At 40.9% G+C, this 20182-nt stretch overlaps 2 protein-coding genes across 4 annotated transcripts in view; one reads left to right on the top strand and one right to left on the bottom strand.

Annotated features, from left to right (window-relative positions):
• The first annotated feature begins 12254 nt into the window (after window positions 1-12254).
• Window positions 12255-17732, top strand: cfap20 (cilia and flagella associated protein 20). Of its 2 annotated transcripts, none has more exons than XM_021572696.3 (6): window positions 12255-12796; window positions 13294-13373; window positions 13454-13565; window positions 13873-14061; window positions 16555-16665; window positions 17578-17732. In XM_021572696.3, the coding sequence occupies exons 1-6, from the start codon at window positions 12713-12715 to the stop codon at window positions 17581-17583; spliced, it is 582 nt and encodes a 193-aa protein (XP_021428371.1). In that variant the 5' UTR covers window positions 12255-12712; the 3' UTR covers window positions 17584-17732. The 2 variants fall into 2 exon arrangements, with proteins under 2 accessions (XP_021428371.1, XP_021428372.1); XM_021572697.3 differs by having other exon boundaries at window positions 12264-12796; window positions 17581-17732.
• Window positions 17733-17821: 89 nt separating this feature from the next.
• Window positions 17822-20182, bottom strand: part of LOC110496672 (diacylglycerol O-acyltransferase 1) — a 28971-nt gene continuing 26610 nt past the window's right edge. For both annotated transcript variants that reach the window (XR_016488612.1, XM_021572695.3), the window contains exon 17: window positions 17822-20092. Coding sequence is in view for 1 of the 2 variants with exons in the window: in XM_021572695.3 (XP_021428370.3) it covers window positions 19946-20092 (147 nt within the window). In the remaining variant the exon portion in view is untranslated. The remainder of the gene's footprint in view (window positions 20093-20182) is intronic.

Below are 20182 nucleotides of genomic sequence, written 5' to 3'. Positions count from 1 at the left end.
GACAGGAAAAGGGTCCAATTCACACACTTATCAAGAGAACATCCCTGGTCATCTCTACTGCCTCTGATCTGGCAGACTCATTAAACAGAGAACATCGCTGGTCATCCCTACTGCCTCTGATCTGGCAGACTCACTAAACAGAGAACATCCCTGGTCACCCCTACTGCCTCTGATCTGGCAGACTCATTAAACACAAATGCTTTGTTTGTAAATTATGTCTGAGTGTTGGAGTGCGCCCCTAACTATCCATCAATAAAAAATACAAGTAAAATTGTGCTGTCCGGCTGGCTTAAGATAAGGAACTTTTAATTATTTATACTTTCACATTTACTTTTGATACGCAAGTCCATTTTAGCAATTCCATTTACTTTTGATACTTAAATATATGTAAAACCAAATACTTTTAGACTTTTACTCGAGCAGTATTTTACTGGGTGACTTTTACTTGGGTCATTTTCTATTAAGGTATCTTTACTTTTACTCAAGTATGACAATTGAGTACTTTTTCCACCACTGCTAATGACTCCCACAGCTTCTGTTGCCAGACACCATCACAGTAACTATATTCTGCGGTACCATACCAACCAGCCACAGATTTAAGGTACAGTATAACAACCATCGTGGGACTCTGTATTATCCTAATCATGACTCCTTGTGAGATCATTGTCCTATAAATGCACATATGGCTTGAAAAGGTGAAGTGGTGGTAGCCTACCTTAATTCTGGCTCAACCTGGTCTCAGGGCATTTCGTATTATTCTGTACGTAAACAACTTTTGGTATGATATGTTACGTATAGTATGTATTCATTTGTGGATGTGTATCACTCAATTTTCGAAACATATGATGTGTTCTGTCTAGGTGGCTAACGTTAGCTAGGCTAGGGTTTAGGGTTCAGGGAAGAGTTCGCTAACATGTTAAGTAGTTGCAAAGTAGCTAAAAAGTAGTAAGTAGTTAAAGTTGATAATTAGCTAAAATGCTAAAGTTGTTTGTGATGAGATTCAAATGTACAACCTGGCCTACCTTAGTTATGGCTAGGTGTGGTGGTGGTGGTGGTGGTAGCCTACCTTAGTTCTGGCTAGGTGTAGTGGTAGCCTACCTTAATTTGTGCTTGGTGTAGTGGGGTTGTCAACCTTAGTTCTGGCTAGGTGTAGTGGTGGTGGTAGCCTACCTTAGTTCTGGCTAGGTGTAGTGGTAGTATACCTTAGTTTGTGCTTGGTGTAGTGGGGTTGTCTACCTTAGTTCTGGCTAGGTGTGGTGGTGGTGGTAGCCTACCTTAGTTCTGGCTAGGTGTAGTGGTAGTATACCTTAGTTTGTGCTTAGTGTAGTGGGGTTGTCTACCTTAGTTCTGGCTAGGTGTGGTGGTGGTGGTAGCCTACCTTAGTCCTGGCTAGGTGTAGTGGTAGTATACCTTAGTTTGTGCTTGGTGTAGTGGTGTTGTCTACCTTAGTTCTGTCTTGGTGTAGTGGTGGTGCTAGCCTAAGTTCTGGCTAGGTGTAGTAGTGGTGGTGGTTGTCTACCTTAGTTCTGGCTTGGTGTAGTGGTGGTGGTTGTCTACCTTAGTTCTGGCTAGGTGTGGTGGTGGTGGTAGCCTACCTTAGTTCTGGCTAGGTGTAGTGGTAGCCTACCTTAATTTGTGCTTGGTGTAGTGGGGTTGTCAACCTTAGTTCTGGCTAGGTGTAGTGGTGGTGGTAGCCTACCTTAGTTCTGGCTAGGTGTAGTGGTAGTATACCTTAGTTTGTGCTTGGTGTAGTGGGGTTGTCTACCTTAGTTCTGGCTAGGTGTGGTGGTGGTGGTAGCCTACCTTAGTTCTGGCTAGGTGTAGTGGTAGTATACCTTAGTTTGTGCTTAGTGTAGTGGGGTTGTCTACCTTAGTTCTGGCTAGGTGTGGTGGTGGTGGTAGCCTACCTTAGTCCTGGCTAGGTGTAGTGGTAGTATACCTTAGTTTGTGCTTGGTGTAGTGGTGTTGTCTACCTTAGTTCTGTCTTGGTGTAGTGGTGGTGCTAGCCTAAGTTCTGGCTAGGTGTAGTAGTGGTGGTGGTTGTCTACCTTAGTTCTGGCTTGGTGTAGTGGTGGTGGTTGTTGTCTACCTTAGATCTGGCTTGGTGTAGTGGTGGTGGTTGTCTACCTTAGTTCTGGCTAGGTGTGGTAGTAGTGGTGGTGCTAGCCTAAGTTCTGGCTAGGTGTGGTGGTGATGGTGGTAGTCTACCTTAGTTCTGGCTAGGTGTAGTGGTGGTTGTCTACCTTAGTTCTGGTTAGGTTTAGTATTAGTGGTGGTGCTAGCCTACGTTCTGGCTAGGTGTGGTGGTGGTAGCCTACCTTATTTCTGGCTAAGTTTAGTAGTAGCGGTGGTGCTAGCCTAAGTTCTGGCTAGGTGTAGTGGTTGTCTACCTTAGTTCTGGCTTGGTGTAGTGGTGGTTGTCTACCTTAGTTTTGACTAGGTGTGGTGGTAGTGGTGGTAGTATACTTTAGTTCTGGCTATGTGTAGCAGGGTGGTGGTGGTAGCCTACCTTAGTTCTGGCCAGCATGTTGGACTTGAACTTCTCTGTGAGGACCTCCACCACGTTGGTGTGCCCTCGCTCTGCAGCGATGTGCAGAGGGGACTTAGAGGTCAGATAATGGGAAAGTGCCAGCTGGCACAAGCAATTAAAACGCACAGGTGGAATACAATACATTGGACCGGTTTCCCAGACAAAATGTATTACGCCTGATCTTGGACTACGAACCCCTTTCAATGAAGAATCTCCATTGAGCATGCATTTAGGACTAGGCTTACTCAGTGTCCAAGAACCCTTAAAACATGGCTGAAACAGGGATTCAGAAACGTTTTTGTATAATACAGCTACAGTTGTACTTTGTTTTACTATGGGCTTCCTTACTTCGTCTCCGACCTTGTCAGTGACATTAGGGTTGGCCTTGCTCTGGCCTTGCTCTCGTTTCAGCAGCAGCACATCTCCCTCCAAGGCAGCTATGTGGAGAGGAGTCTGCCCTTCCTTGTGTCAGACACAAACCAACAGATAAACAACTCTACAATAACCAATTACAACCAATAGATTACATCATTCTAGATGTTTTTGTAGTCTGTACTGGTGTCGTGTTTTGACAGTTTTACGAGAACAGAATGCAGTGCAGAACAGAATGCTATGGTCAAAGCAGAATCAGATCAAGTTTGATTACTCACGCCTGTGATAGTCTTGTCTTCCTGTTTGCAAGGGGAAAATAATACTCTGCCTACTCACATTCTGGAATTCTACGTTGGCCCCGTTCTTAATGAGGCCTTTGGCCATCTCCGGGTCCTTCCTTCGGCAGCAGACATGGAGAGCGACATCTCCACTGCCAGGAAGCACAGCCCCACTTTGGTGTATAGTGTCTATTTAGAAGCCTAGTCCCAGATTTCGTTGTGCTGTATTGCCAACTTCTATGGTCATTGTCATGCCAAAGAATATATGAGTTGCCAATAAAGCACAAAGACATGTTGGACCAGGCTATTTATACAGTATTTTTAGATCAGATTTTGCAGTGTGGACACCACAACAATATATACTCCTCCAAATCAAAGAGAAATGGACAGCCAGATCTACTCTTTCCCTCCCTTCTAGGCCAGCATGTTGCTGCCATATGTAATGCGTAAAAAAAAATACATTTGAATAGTGAACATAATTATATTACAATCATTGTGCGTGGTGTCATAACCACGTTAATATAAAGGCCTGTAAACCCCTGGAGGTGGAGCCCACAACACAACCCTTAGACATATGGCCCAGGAAATCACCCCACCGAGATTTGATAAAAAAACTGAAAAACACTAAAAAGATATTAAAAACCTTAAAAACAGATGTTCCTTTAAAACAGATGTTCCTTTAAAATGGGGCAGTTTTTCTGTAAGGGATCAGATAACCTATTATCCAATTCTCAACATGACTTATTGTGTGGCTAGCAACAATTGGCAACGTGTTTGTACTTCGGGTTTTATTACAGCGTCATGGTTTCATCTGTCACAGAGAGTAGTTTCCTAGTGCCACTACAGCATGAAGGGAGGGAAGGAATAACATGTTGACATGTTACACATACTAGACTGGTGTTATGTGACATAATGTTATACATACTAGACTGGTGTTATGTGACATAATGTTATACATACTAGACTGGTGTTATGTGACATAATGTTATACATACTAGACTGGTGTTATGTGACATAATGTTATACACTACATACTAGACTGGTGTTATGTGACATATTGTTATACACTACATACTAGACTGGTGTTATGTGACATAATGTTATACATACTAGACTGGTGTTATGTGACATAATGTTATACATACTAGACTGGTGTTATGTGACATAATGTTATACACTACATACTAGACTGGTGTTACATGACAAAATGTTATACACTACATACCAGACTGGTGTTATGTGACATAATGTTATACATACTAGACTGGTGTTACATGACATAATGTTATACACTACATACTAGACTGGTGTTATGTGACATAATGTCATACATACTAGACTGGTGTTATGTGACATAATGTTATACATACTAGACTGGTGTTATGTGACATAATGTTATACATACTAGACTGGTGTTATGTGACATAATGTTATACACTACATTCTAGACTGGTGTTATGTGACATGTTATACACACTAGACTGGTGTTACATGACATAATGTTATACACTACATACTAGACTGGTGTTATGTGACATAATGTTATACATACTAGACTGGTGTTATGTGACATAATGTTATACATACTAGACTGGTGTTATGTGACATAATGTTATACACTACATACTAGACTGGTGTTATGTGACATAATGTTATACACTACATACTAGACTGGTGTTATGTGACATAATGTTATACACTACATACTAGACTGGTGTTATGTGACATGTTATACACACTAGACTGATGTTATGTGACATAATGTTATACACTACATACTAAACTCGTGTTATGTGACATGTTATACACACTAGACTGGTGTTATATGACATAATGTTATACAGAACATACTAGACTGGTGTTATGTGACATAATGATATACAGAACATATTAGACTGGTGTTATGCGACATAATGTTATACATACCAGACTGGTGTTATGTGACATAATGTTATACAGTACATACTAGACTGGTGTTTTGTGACATAATGTTATACACTACATATTAGACTGGTGTTATGTGACATGTTATACATACTAGACTGGTGTTAAATGACATAATGTTATACATACTAGACTGGTGTTATGTGACATAATGTTATACACTACATACTAAACTCGTGTTATGTGACATGTTATACACACTAGACTGGTGTTATATGACATAATGTTATACAGAACATACTAGACTGGTGTTATGTGACATAATGATATACAGAACATATTAGACTGGTGTTATGCGACATAATGTTATACATACCAGACTGGTGTTATGTGACATAATGTTATACAGTACATACTAGACTGGTGTTTTGTGACATAATGTTATACACTACATATTAGACTGGTGTTATGTGACATGTTATACATACTAGACTGGTGTAAATGACAATGTTATACAGTGTAATGGTGTAATGTGACATAATGTTATACACTACATATTAGACTGGTGTTATGTGACATGTTATACATACTAGACTGGTGTTATGTGACATAATGTCATACACTACATATTAGACTGGTGTTATGTGACATGTTATACATACTAGACTGGTGTTATGTGACATAATGTTATACAGAACATACTAGACTGGTGTTTTGTGACATAATGTTATACACTACATATTAGACTGGTGTTATGTGACATGTTATACATACTAGAATGGTGTTATGCGACATAATGTTATACAGTACATACTAGACTGGTGTTATGTGACATAGTACTATAGTTGATTGGGTGTACCCACCATTACACCTATAAGTTGACTGTATAATTTCAGTCAGTAGTTTTGAAAGTGGAGCTGAAGAGCCGTAAGTGGTCTCTGTTTGTTTGTGTAGTATGTCATGAAATTGTCTACTACATTATCCATTTCGTATGATATGTTACGTCCTACTATGTTTTTATTTTTTTTTAAATGTGCAATTTGTATGATAATGTTATGAATCCAATTTATACTATATGTTACTAATGTTGTGCTTAAGTTCCTGGAGTGCATCTTTAATATCAAATGAATTGTCAATCTTTTTTGATTCACCTAACTGTCCATTAATTGACTAGTAACTACACAGATTTCCTATCCAGAGCTACTAAGTTATTTTCAAACCCTAACTCATACTTTATTATGTATCAATAACATATTATTATTATTAATAATGCTACAGTATAGCTGTTATTCATAAATCACACATTTTGCTGGGCCCATGCAACCCCAGACACCTTTGTTGGCTCTTCCTGTTTTCTGAGCCCTAAGCTGAGGCTCGGCTAGAGTTCTAAGGAGCCCCTTAACGATTCCAACATGCCTGGCTTCGACAGCTAGGAGCAGTGGAATGCAGCCATCCTGGACACAGACACAAAGAGATGGAAACAATGACTGTGATCTGCAACCTAGCGCAGCCAAGAGCCAGAGAATCTCTTCAGGGTAAAGATAATATACTGTGAAAGTCAGTGTGTCTGTCCCAAATGGCACCATAGGGCTCTGGTCAAAAGTAGTGCACTTTATAGGGAATAGGGTGCCACTTGTTATTGCTGGTCATCTATGAACATTTGAACATCTTGGCCATGTTCTGTTATAATCTCCACCCGGTACAACCAGAAGAGGACTGGCCACCCCTCAGAGCCTGGGTCCTCTCTAGGGTTCTTCCTAGGTTTTGGCCTTTCTAGGGAGTCGTTCCTAGCCACCGTGCTTCAACACCTGCATTGCTTGCTGTTTTGGGTATTAGGCTGGGTTTCTGTACAGCACTTTGTGACATCAGCCGATGTGAGAAGGGCTTTATAAATACATTAAATACCCCCCCCCCCCCCCCCCAGCAGGAGGAGGAGATTGGATTATTCTGTGCATCAACCAGTGGAGGCTGCTGAGGGGAGGACAGCTCATAATAATGGCTGGAACAGAACATATGTGATGGCATCAAACACATGGAAAGTATTCGATACCATTCCAGTAATTCCGCTCCAGCCATTACCACAAACCCATCATCCCCAACCTCCTGTGACATCAGCTAGTGAGACTTCAACTTGTAACGGTCGTCGTATGAAGGAGAAGAGGACCAAGGTGCAGCGTTGTATGTGTCCATATTTATTAGAATGAACACGGAAATAACAAAACTAACAAAGAGAAACGACCGACAACAGTTCTGGCTGGTGCAGACACACAACTGAAAACAGTTCTGGCTGGTGCAGACACACAACAGAAAATAATCACCCACCAAACACAATAGAAAACAGGCTACCTAAATATGGTTCTCAATCAGGGACAACGATTGACAGCTGCCTCTGATTGAGAACCATACCAGGCCGAACACAGAAATAGCAAATCATAGAAAAACTAACATAGACAACCCACCCCACTCACGCCCTGACCATACTATAACAAAGACATAACAAAAATAACTAAGGTCAGAACATGAAGGGAGGGAAAACTGGTGTGTTTTAATTAGCCAGTGTACAAATTAGCTGTTGATGTTGTTGTTGCTTTTCATAATGAGAGGCTGAGCGATGTTGTTGCTGTTTATTCCCTCTTGTAAAGTGTATTGAGACTCTGTGACGATGTACTTTTGAATTCGCTTGACTTGTTCACATGGTCTAGGCTGGTCTGACGTTCCAAGCTGCTGCCTCCGGAAAATATCACTGCAGCATGGGTTGGAATCCGGCCCACTGCTATTTCAGCACACTCTCTCCTCCATCTTTCCTCTACCTTTGACTACACTACATGACCACACTACATGACCAAAAAAAGTATGTGGACACCTGCTCGTCAAACATCTAATTCCAAAGTCATGGGCATTAATATGGAGTTGGACCCTCCTTTTGCGTCTATAACAGCCTCCACTCTTCTGGGAAGGCTTTCCACTAGATGTTGGAACATTGCTGCAGGGATGGAGTTGAGGTCAGGGCTCTGCAGGCCAGTGAAGTTCTTCCACACTGATCTCGACAAGCCATTTCTGTATGATCCTCGCTTTGTGCACAGGGGCAATGTCATGCTGAAACAGGAAAGGGCCTTCCCCAAACTGTTGCTACAATGTTGAAAGCACAGAATCATCTAGAATGTCATTGTATGCTGTAGTGTTAAGATTTCCCCTCACTAGACCTAAGGGCCCTAGCCCGAACCATGAAAAACAGCCCCAGACCATTATTCCTCCTCCACCAAACTAAATAAATTTGATTGATTGATTGATGGTTACATAGCCTGTGCATTGCATATACAGCACAGTCTGTTATTCCAGTCATTCAAGACCACACAGCAATACATTTGATTGACAGATGAGATGAAGTGAGAAGTGATGGATGAGAGGGAGAAGAAGAGTGCGTCCCGCTGCGGTATCATGTGGCAGATATCCTACCTTGCTTGGTATGAGCCGGGCCACTTTGCTGGATAATTTAAGCAGTGTGTGGATGGTACCGAAGGATGCGGTGGCTCGGGAGGCAGCAATGTTTAGATTCATCTGGTACTCGGGCTATTATACCGAAGAGAAAAGGGCCGAACGGGGGATACGGTTAGGTCAGGAATGGGTTTTGTGATGTAGCCAATAAAGTCCATGTCCGAGATACGTCTGACTATAACATTTGTCCACTTGATTCGTTATTTATTTATCTAAAACTCAACATCTTGACATTTACATTTTAGTCATTTAGCAGATGCTCTTATCCAGAGCGACTTAGTTAGTGCATTCATATTAAGATAGCAAGGTGGGACAACCACATATCACAGGCATAGAAACTACATTTTTTTTCTCAATAATGTATAGTAACTTATTTCCTAATTAGTGCACTATATAGGGAATAGGGTGCCATTTTGTACGTAACCAAAATGTCTAGATGGGTAAATAAATGATGTGTCAAATGTCCAAATATTGGACAATCAACTTTTTGGGGCCACATTGCCAAATATATTATGCCAAGATACGTATTTCTAAAAGGGAAAAATGAACGAAAGTAAGTTGCATAAAAGCCATCCTGCAGTCCTAAAGGAAATATGATATATGTTTTGGCCCAGTGTTGCTGCGCTGAGCACACGGCCTACATGCAAAATGAGAATGATAGTATTTATTGCATTCCAATAGCAGAATATATCTACCAAAGATAAATAATTTATGTGGATAACAAACAAATAAATAGCTACAGGCTTAAATCCAAACTCCTGGGGGATTTTATGCATGGAGAGGAGCAATTACACACCATTAGGTTCTTCCATATGTCATAAGTCAGTAAGGGTTTGCATGGATTGTAGGTTTGAGCTGAAGTGGAAACATTAGGGTAGAACAGCAACAATAGCCCACAATTATAAACTATAACACATCCAATGAAAATATGTAATTAACTGATCCTGGGAGAAAATGTATCAGAAAATACAACACTTGGGCTCATACTAAATAGAAACATGACCGGGATCTTACAATGGAGACTATGATACATACACTATAGCTCAATAATGATTCAGAATTCACTATTGTTTCATATGGAAAGCTACAGCTAATTATTTCTTCAAAAGGCCCTTTTGATCATATCTTATGGCTGGTAAAAGTCATGGCTACTGCCATTGGAAGCCTGGTATAGCACATGAGTAACCCTTAAGTCTGGCCTCAGGCTAAACACAATGAATGGCCAACAATTGAAAGCCTTATTCTGTATGAAGAGGACACAATAAAACACCTGTAGATGTTGATTGACTAGGTTAGTTGACCTTTTTACTACTTTACACACTTATCTAGGGATTCCATCCCTGTAAACTTAATTTGCCTGATGACGTACTAGTGAAGAAAGAGTGTCTCATTTCATACAAGCGTATTTGTTTCCACATTTGCTCTCCTCCCTTCCTCTTCTTGATCACCTTTCACCTTTTTGTACAGGAGGTGAAGTGAGGATGGAGGAGAGGACCCGAAGAGTTGAGCTAAACCAATTCATAATCTCCCAAGGAGATGTGCTTTAAAGGTAGGATACTTTTTTCTGGGGTTCCTGTAGCCTACTGCGCTACCAATGAAAAAGTTAATTGAGAACCCAAGGGTAAATGGCTGTAAAACGCACAAAACCCCATTCTGCCTTGTTTGAAAAAGTTAATATAATGCTTTTTTTAAAGTTACATGGCAGGACAAAATAAACATTACACTAATTCAAAATAGCAAAGGGAGTCATATAAAGCAGTATTGTATGTGGAAGCCGTGAGCAGGGCAGACTACTTTCCTAAACAAGCTTTCAAATTTTACCCAATGTAGGAACAATTCCCACTGTCAATAGGCCTAGAGCATTTTCAGATATTCAACTGAGTTTGTGCTCAATCTACTTCAATGCTCAAGATTTCATAGATTTGAACTGGCCTGGAACACAACAGCTGTACACATGACAATGTTTTTTATAGTGAATGTGGGGAGAAAAAGACCCAGTGAAATGATTAGTCTGTCTAGTTATCACCACTTTATGGCAGTGTGTTATCTATTTAATAAGGGAGGTTTCAGTGATTATATCACACATTTTGGAGGTTCCTAGTACTGTCCCTGTTCCACGACAAGAATAAAATGTGTAAAAAATGTATCCAAAGGTTTAGCATCGGATATATGTCATATGTTCGTTCCCTCAATCCATTCATTTTGTTTTTCTTCCATCATTCTCATCATTGTGTTGTGTTTCTTCTGTCATTCTCATCATTGTGTTGTGTTTCTTCCGTCATTCTCATCATTGTGTTGTGTTTCTTCGGTCATTCTCATCATTGTGTTGTGTTTCTTCCGTCATTCTCATCATTGTGTTGTGTTTCTTCCGTCATTCTCATCATTGTGTTGTGTTTCTTCCGTCATTCTCATCATTGTGTTGTGTTTCTTCCGTCATTCTCATCATTGTGTTGTGTTTCTTCCGTCATTCTCATCATTGTGTTGTGTTTCTTCGGTCATTCTCATCATGGTGTTGTTTTGATTCTGGATTGAAGGTAAAGTCGCTGTGCCCAGCTGTGTGATAAAAAACAATGGAATAGAACCCAGGAGAGATGCCGAGACGCGTCACCAGAGTGTGCAAAACTGTCATCAAGGCAAAGGGTGACTACTTTGAAGAATCTAAAAATCTAAAATATATTTTGATTTGTTTAACACTTTTTTTGGTTACTAAATTATTCTATATGTGTTATTTCATAGTTCAACTTTTCTAACCCTGCCCTTGTGCTCTTGTTACCTTGGATTCTGTCGGTTTGCCAAAAAGCCCACCCTTCCCGCCAAATCACGAGCTCTGTTGGCTAAACATGATGATTATGGAGCCCTGATAGGGCTCAATCATCTCATCTTGTTTTGTGTTATTAGAACAATTTTAACCTTCTCTGGGATTGGAATAAATAATTAGTTTTATTTTATGTCTAATCAAAAACACAATAAGCTATTTGATGAAACGGAAGAGGTAATTCAGATGTTGCAAAACATATTGTGGGAGTTAAACGGTGCTACACTGTTGCAGTTATGTTTTTAGACAGTCCCATTGTGTTACAATGTTGCAGACCCCTCATGACAGACAGCCATGCCAGAGATATTACAGAAAGGAGGGGATAAAAATTATATTGTGCAATTGATGGAGGAATTTATAGACCCCTTTCCAGGACACAACACATTGACATAAGGTACAGATGCGCGCTGGACACTTGGCTGCAGAAATAAAGCCATTCAACATAGCTAAGATTTACGTTTATATGAATTCTAAACTAAATATATATTTTGGGGTTCTCATACCCTTTACAATGATGTTTAGATTATTGCTTGAACAGTCACTAAGATTAAATTTAGTTGTTATCTTTGCAAAATAACTATTTTGGATGCAGGAATTGTTGGCATAGAATGCTAAAGCCCATTGACATAGGCTGTAACAAAAGCTAGCCTAAGAACTAGAGTTCTGATTGAAAGGTTTTTGAAGTATAATGCAGTTGATTTGCCATGACACAAACATTATATTAAGCAGGACATTCATACAAGCCTGAAAGTACAAGTATAATCCAAAAGTAGTGTGAAATGCACGCATAAACAACATGTAAATAGAGGCTTTTTTGCTGACTTTCTAAGAAATCCCCCATAATTCTGCCACCAATTTGCGAGCATCGCCCTCATGTGGCAATCTTTGCAAACACAGAAAGGGGTGTAATAAGGCCCCACCTAACTACGAGCTGGCTCTATGGAGTTTCCCATCTCCTCAAAAGTGTCTCTGGCCCCGCTAAAGCGTTGTGTTTCCATGGTAGCTGATACGAGTCAACAATGAAGTCCGCTGTGATAAGGGGGCCGCCTGACATTTTATAGCAACTCAACAACACAAAAGGGGAAAAGTGCATGGTTTATATTGCCGGTACAGACGGTGGTGCCGGACGGCAAAAACTTTAGTAACATTTCTGAAGGTACTTTTCATAGAAGACGCGTATCTTTTTGGGCGTTTTGCGAGGCAGAAGGAAGCACCATTATTGTGTGCCACACGGAACTTGGAGTTGAAGCGTAAGCTGAATCAATTAGCTGAACTAAAGTAACGTTAGCAACAAGTAACAACACATGCACATGAGACGGCGTTATAAACGCACAGAAAATGTTTAAAAACACATTCCAAAGTGGATTCCTATCTATATTGTATAGCATTGGGAGCAAACCTCTTCAGATATGGGATAAAAAGGTAAGCAACGATTTACACAAGCTTACGCATGAATTTGCTTGCTAATTTGACAAGGCTAGCTTTATTGCAGGGCTTGGTATGGTGGTGAGCTCCAGAGAGCAAGTAGCTAACTAGCCATATAACTAGCTAGATAACCAGTTTGCGCATGACAATGCAGTATAAATCTAGAAGTTAACTAACGTTACTAAAGTTAGTAGCTAGCTGATTTGTTGTCCTCATAAACTGTCCAGTGTCTAGCTAGCATTAGGGCATGTCATGCTGTAAGCTTTGTTTTAACTCCGATTTGAAGGCTACTGTGTTGTCATTGTACTCCTCATGCCACTGTCATAATCAGGCCTTTAGTTAGCTAGCTAACGTCAGTTTATTAGCTAGGTTAGATACCCATTAGTTAATCAGAGTTTGCCTAATCTTCCTGAGTTCACATTCAATAAAACACATTTATTAAAAGTAATAGTACACGCTAGCTTACCCATTTCAAAATGTTGCTTGTGCTATAGGTCAGGAACGGCCACATAAAACGGATTACAGACAATGACATCCAGTCGCTGGTGCTTGAAGTGGAGGGAACAAATGTCAGGTAAGCTTGTTCTATGTTCACTAGCCTGTTTTCTCTTACTCGGACAACCACATCTAACCATTTCTCTTCAAATTCAACAGCACAACTTACATCACATGTCCGGCAGACCCAAAGAAGACACTTGGCATCAAACTACCTTTCTTGGTTATGATCATCAAGAACTTGAAGAAGTATTTCACCTTTGAAGTCCAGGTAGGTTATCATCCAAGTCAACAATCAGATCCATTGCATATGTATACAAAGAAAGCTGTACAATATTGTAAAACATGTAAAGCAATTCCTTATACAACAATGCCTGATTGACACCATGAGGGCTGACCCGTACTGCACTGGCTCGTTTAAATTCTATTCATATTCTTCTTTACAGTGTGGTTCCAGCTACAATGGTGGATGCGTAACCAGGCCAGTCCAGTACAGCTCGCTTCGGTTTGGCTCAGTGGTGTGAAAAGGGTACAAGTGATCAGTTTGACTGAGCTTAGCTCTCCCTTTCCAATCGCAGGTGTTGGATGACAAGAATGTGAGGAGGCGGTTTCGGGCCAGTAACTACCAGAGCACCACGCGGGTAAAACCCTTCATCTGTACCATGCCCATGAGGCTGGACGATGGCTGGAACCAGATCCAGTTCAACCTGTCTGACTTCACACGGCGGGCCTACGGCACCAACTACATCGAGACACTCCGTGTGCAGGTCAGTCAGAAAGGCTCATGGACCAGGGTCATGGTCCAAGATACACTATACTCTTACCTAGCCTGGTCACAGGTCTGTTTGTGCTGCCTTGCAACTCCTGTGGTCATTGGCATGCCAAGTTTGGTGACCATAGGGGTTGGCAAGACAGTACAGGCAGACCTGGGACCAGGCTATCTCTTATGTCAAACTTTGAATTATCAGTTAGGCTATGTTTGGAATAAGATTAAATGGCACATTGCATTACCTTGCCTGCATTTTACACACAGTCAGTCAGCAAAGTAAAGGCTAGCTTTTTCAAACAGAAATTTGCATCCTGAAGCTCTAACTCCAGTTTTGGGACACTGTAAAGTCCATGGAGAATAAGAGCACCTCCTCCCAGCTGCCCACTGTACTGAGGCTAGATAACACTGTCACCACCGATAAATCCACGATAATCGAATTTCAAGAAGCATTCCTCTTCGGTTGGCCATGCTTTCCTCCTGGCTACCCCAACCCCTGCCAACAGCTCTGCACCCCCTGCAGCTACTTGCCCAAGCCTCCCCAGCTTCTCTATCACCCAAATCCAGATAGCGGATGTTCTGAAAGAGCTGCAAAACCTGGACCCGTACAAATCAGCTGGACCCTCTTTCTAAAATTATATGCCACCATTGTTGCAACCCCTATTACCAAGATTGGAAAGCTGCCGCGGTCATCCCCCTCTTCAAAGGGGGTGACACTCTAGACCCAAACTGTTATAGACCTATATCCATCCTGCCCTGCCTTTCTAAATTCTTCGAAAGCCAAGTTAATAAACAGATCACTGACCATTTCGAATCCCACCGTACCTTCTCCGCTGTGCAATCCGGTTTCCGAGCTGGTCACGGGTGCACCTCAGACACGTTCAAGGTACTAAACGATATCATAACCGCCATCGATAAAAGACAGTACTGTGCAGCTGTCTTCATCGACCTGGCCAAGGCTTTCGACTCCGTCAATCACCGTATCTTTATCGGCAGACTCAACAGCCTTGGTTTCTCAAATGACTGCCTCGCCTGGTTCACCAACTACTTCTCAGACAGAGTTCAGTGTGTCAAATCGGAGGGCCTGTTGTCCGGACCTCTGGCAGTCTCTTTGGGGGTACCACAGGGTTCCATTTTTGGGCCGACTCTTTCCTTTGTATATATCAACGATGTCGCTTTTGCAGCGAGTGATTCCCTGATCCACGTCTACGCAGACGACACCATTCTGTATACATCTGGCCCTTCTTTGGACACTGTGTTAACTAACCTCCAAACAAGCTTCAATGCCATACAACACTCCTTCCATGGCCTCCAACTGCTCTTAAATGCTAGTAAAACCAAGTGCATGCTTTTCAACCGTTCGCTGCCCGCCCGACTAGCATCACTCCTCTGGACGGTTCTGACTTAGAATATGCGGACAACTACAAATACCTAGGTGTCTGGCTAGACTGTAAACTCTCCTTCCAGACTCATATTAAACATCTCCAATCCAAAATTAAATCTAGAATCGGCTTCCTATTTCGCAACAAAGCCTCCTTCACTCACTCCGTCAAACATAACCCTCGTAAAACTGATTGTCCTACCGATCCTCGACTTCGGCGATGTCATTTACAAAATAGCTTCCAATACTCTACTCAGCAAATTGGATGCAGTGCTTCCAATACTCTACTCAGCAAATTGGATCACAGTGCCATCTGTTTTGTCACCAAAGCCCCTTATACCACCCACCACTGCGACCTGTATGCTCTCGTCGGCTGGCCCTCGCTACATATTCGTTGCCAGACCCACTGGCTCCAGGTCATCTATAGGTCTATGCTAGGTAAAGCTCCACCTTATCTCAGCTCACTGGTCACGATAACAACACCCACCCAAGGCAGGCGTTCCAGCAGGTATATCTCACTGGGCGTCCCCAAAGCCAACACCTCGATTGGCCACCTTTCCTTCCAGTTCTCTGCTGCCAATGATTGGAACAGATTGCAAAAATCGCTGAAGCTGGAGATTTATATTTCCCTCACTAAATCAGTGACTACATCACCTAACTACATCAGCTATTTACAGCAAATCTACCTACATCATCCCCATATTGTTTTTATTTACTTTTCTGCTCTTTTGCACACCAGTATTTCTACTTGCACATCGTCATCATATGCTCATCTATCATTCCAGTGTTAATTTGCTAAACTGTAATTTGCTACTATGGCCTATTTATTGCCTTACCACCTCACGCCATTTGCACACACTATATAGACTTTTTTCTCTATTGTGTTATTGACTGTACTCTTGTTTATTCCATGTGTAACTGTTTGTGTCGCACTGCTTTGCTTTATCTTGGCCAGGTCGCAGTTGTAAATGAGAACTTGTTCTCAACTAGCCTACCAGGTTAGTTGTTCTCAACTAGCCTACCAGGTTAGTTGTTCTCAACTAGCCTACCAGGTTAGTTGTTCTCAACTAGCCTACCAGGTTAAATAAAGGTGAAATCCATGTTTTGTTCCAGATCCATGCAAACTGCCGCATCCGGAGAGTGTACTTCTCTGACCGACTGTACTCGGAGGATGAGCTCCCTGCAGAGTTCAAACTGTATTTACCTGTACAGAACAAAGCAAAGGTGAGCACAAATAATGTCAATTTCAAGATACATTTTGTCATAATGTAGGCCTACAGCCAATGCTTCCTAAAAGAAATTCCGGCACTGAGCTAATTTTAGGTCTGCTGAGCACCAACTTGAGGGAAAATTCTGTGTCACCTCTGGCGCGCGTTTACTGTGAACACTGAGGCCTGCTTAAGTTAGTTTGCTACGGTGGCTATTTGATTATAATGTTGGCCTACCAGAGTCGCCTATCATCAAAAGCAATGGAGAAAATGCATCCCATAACATTTTAACATGGAACTAACTATTGAAATAGTGAATAATAGTTCTATGATACGGCCTACAGTAGCAGTGTGATGCTTACTGGCAACCGATCTTATTTATACAGCACTGCTCCTTCAAGACATAAAACAGCTTTTACCTGACTCGCTTTTCAAAGATGGCTAGAAATGTACACATTTTGTGCTTTTGTTGGAAGCCATCACTCCTTCATTGCTGACTAGCTATAACTGGGCTAATAACTAGGAAAAAATATCTTGCTTTGATCTCAAAACAAGCACATTTATTCATGACTGCTCGTGCCTGTCAATGCAATAGAATCCTCCGATGGTGCGCTCTGCCTAAAACTAAATCTGACTGAGTCGTGCATAGTTCATTTTGTTTCCGTATGTTGCATTGAAAGGGGGCTAATATTATGTTGACTCGAACACAGAGTGAAACGTTGACAGTGATGTTCAGTTCAATCTCATATTTCTTCTGGACTACAGCTCATACAGTCTGCACCCCAAATAGCACCAAATTCCCTTTATAGTGCACTACTTTTTGACCAGGGTCCATATGCATCTCAAAGAATGATCTGTTGAAGAAAAGTACAATATGGATTGCAGTTCTTGTAGCTAATTGACATGTTTGTCTTCTGTATTTTTATAGCAGTAGGGCAGCTGAATCGATTCTCCTCCTCCATATCTGCAGATTGTCTGAATTTGTAATGTTTATTTTTCTTTCATATTTTGGAACCATGTGATTGTTTCCTAAATTCTTGTTTCTCTGCACAATAAACATTGTTTAGCATAAAAATCAGCAAATTCCAAAGTGGAACTCTCAATTATTGTGCAACAATGTACATAGTAAACTCATGGTTATTACATTATGTACAAGAAAGCAAATAGTCAGGTTACAGTTCCACAGGCAGGATTTTATTTCATATAAAACAATCTACTCTCACCTACATATGCAATCCTATCTGACTTCACACTGGTATTCAAGGTTCTAGAAACATATCACCCACTAGATTGGGGGCTTAAAATAGATCTTTAGTTGAGTTACTACAGTATAAACAAACATCACATTCTGAAAATACCTCTTACCTGCCCATCAAATACACACTAATCTTGAAATTGTAAATGAGCAACCTTCCTGAATGAAAACAGTGTAAAGAATTAAAACCGAACTCTTTCTACAATACATGACAATAGAAACTAAGCACTTTAGTTTCTCTGAAGTGAGAATACAGGCTGGATTTGGTTTATGTGGCTCATGTAGAGATGTCAGGCACATGGGCATGAATGAGTAGGCCCTTTGCTGAAGAAAAAAGGCATGTATAGACTGTCCTACTGAACATGAAGGGTTGAGGGCTGACTAGACCACAGTTCCAGTATACTAGTGACAAAACAAAGGATCACTGAAGTGCAGGTCTGGAATGGGGTAAAGGGATAAATGCATACTGTATGTTTGGTACAACACAATCAATATGCTTGTTACTGTTTGGATCACCAGCATCTTTTTAATAGGATGGCAATATTGGCATATAAAACATCAACTTATTTGACAATACATTGTACTTAAGCTCTGATGCTCTTTGAATATCATCTTAAGAGCACTCGTCTATTCAGTACATTTTTGGGGGGAGGGGTAGATCAGTTTTATTGCAGATTGTGACTTTAGGTAAATATATTTTCCTCCTAACTACCACCCCTTCCCTAATTGGAGGAAACTAATGGACAACCATGTTTTTAGGCTTCTACTTCCAGCTTATACACCGTTTTGTTTTTAGCACTCCACCCCTCCCAGCTATCTCACCATCCAGTTGATATATACTTGCCATATTTTAACTGTGCCGTTTCAAAGTTCTGAACCTTTTCTATTCTCAGTTTACAGATTTTAATTTTTTTTTTGCCAAGAGTGTTATTATTGATCGATTTGACTGACTTTAAATCACCCAGCAGTGCTATTTGCTGAGTTAACGCCTCCAGGTAAATGTTGCAATTTTTCAGCCATTCCTGAACCTGTGACCAAAAACAAGCTACATATGGACAGTACCAAAACAAATTATAATGATTGTCTTTTCGCAGCACAATATGCAGAGCTGGGATGGTTGTATCCCCTATAACATTCTATTGGGTTGCATTATCATTTTTAATTGAAAAACAGTTTTGAATCCGGCGTTGTTTTGTGTATCAGTTCATAAACATGTGCCATGGAATCGGTACATTTAAATCTCTTCCTAGCTATTTTGCAATATGGAACAGCTGTACATTTTTCTTGGTCCTTAAAATGAAACTGGTATACTTTCTATTTACCACAACGTCTTTAACGCAGCGCCGACAGACAAGTTCCTTACTTTCTCCCCCTTCTACTTGCCTCTTCCATTTGTGGTAATGCTGCAATTAGTTGGTTGTAATGGAGTAGAACAGACATTTCCATATTTTTCTTAGCTGCATGTGCAACTCCACCAGTTCCATTTATATAATTTACAAAGATTATAGCAAAAAAAAAAAAGTTTATTAGCAAACAGCATGCATTGTAGTGCAAACACATTACAGTTTCACAAGTGTAATAACATATTTGGCTTGACTTATGCACAATACATGTGACTGCTTATTACTGCAGCCACATGAGTTCACACAACTTCAAATAAAATACTCAGGTCATTTAATCAAAGGCAAAAAAGACATGTCAAACGCATGACAAAAGCAGCACACCGATAGTAAGGGTTATCTATAGGAATGTCTGCGTTGATCTTCATAATTGTAGACTAAGTAAGAAACAGAGAAAAGGCCTACAAATGTTCTCTAGTTTTGTCAGGGCAGTGTTTCACAGCAATGATAGGACGGGAGCCAAGTCTCTCTGATGTATAAGTGCATTAGAGAAATTGTTTCTGGAGGCCAAACTATTTACTTAGTGTAAAATTCTTACTATTCAGTCAAGCTTCATATAATATTTCCCTTTCAAAGTAAACATTTGACATTCAATTTGTCCTTTAGTATAATGTATTGCTCCTCTGCTTGCGACCAACTGTTCATGATTGTGACATGTAATGTATTACATAGTAGTCGTGGACGTACATCAGCACGGCGACGGGCTGGCCAATGATGAGCGAAATCCAGACCGCAGCGTTGCCATGGTTACCTCTCAGGAAGCGGCCGACAAACCAGGCGAGTGGGATCTGAAAAGGTCAGTTTTAGGGGGAAACTGTCCTTGAACTCTAAAGCCAGGTCCTTTAAAAACCTGTGTGTGTGTAACCATTAACAAAGGA

Source organism: Oncorhynchus mykiss, chromosome 18 (genome assembly GCF_057628025.1).
Source record: "Oncorhynchus mykiss isolate SJ-2025 chromosome 18, ASM5762802v1, whole genome shotgun sequence".
NCBI classification, from domain to species: domain Eukaryota; kingdom Metazoa; phylum Chordata; class Actinopteri; order Salmoniformes; family Salmonidae; genus Oncorhynchus; species Oncorhynchus mykiss.
Note: the sequence above shows the minus strand (reverse complement) of the source record. Positions and strands in the feature narration are given on the sequence as shown.

What these genes read in the sequence shown, in the direction of transcription:
- cfap20 (XM_021572696.3), top strand. Translation starts at nt 12,713, where the DNA reads ATGTTTAAAAACACATTCCAAAGTGGATTCCTATCTATATTGTATAGC. An exon ending in TTCAGATATGGGATAAAAAG is followed by an intron (nt 12,797 to 13,293) that starts GTAAGCAACGAT and finishes CTTGTGCTATAG; the next exon opens with GTCAGGAACGGCCACATAAA. An exon ending in ATTTCACCTTTGAAGTCCAG is followed by an intron (nt 13,566 to 13,872) that starts GTAGGTTATCAT and finishes TTCCAATCGCAG; the next exon opens with GTGTTGGATGACAAGAATGT.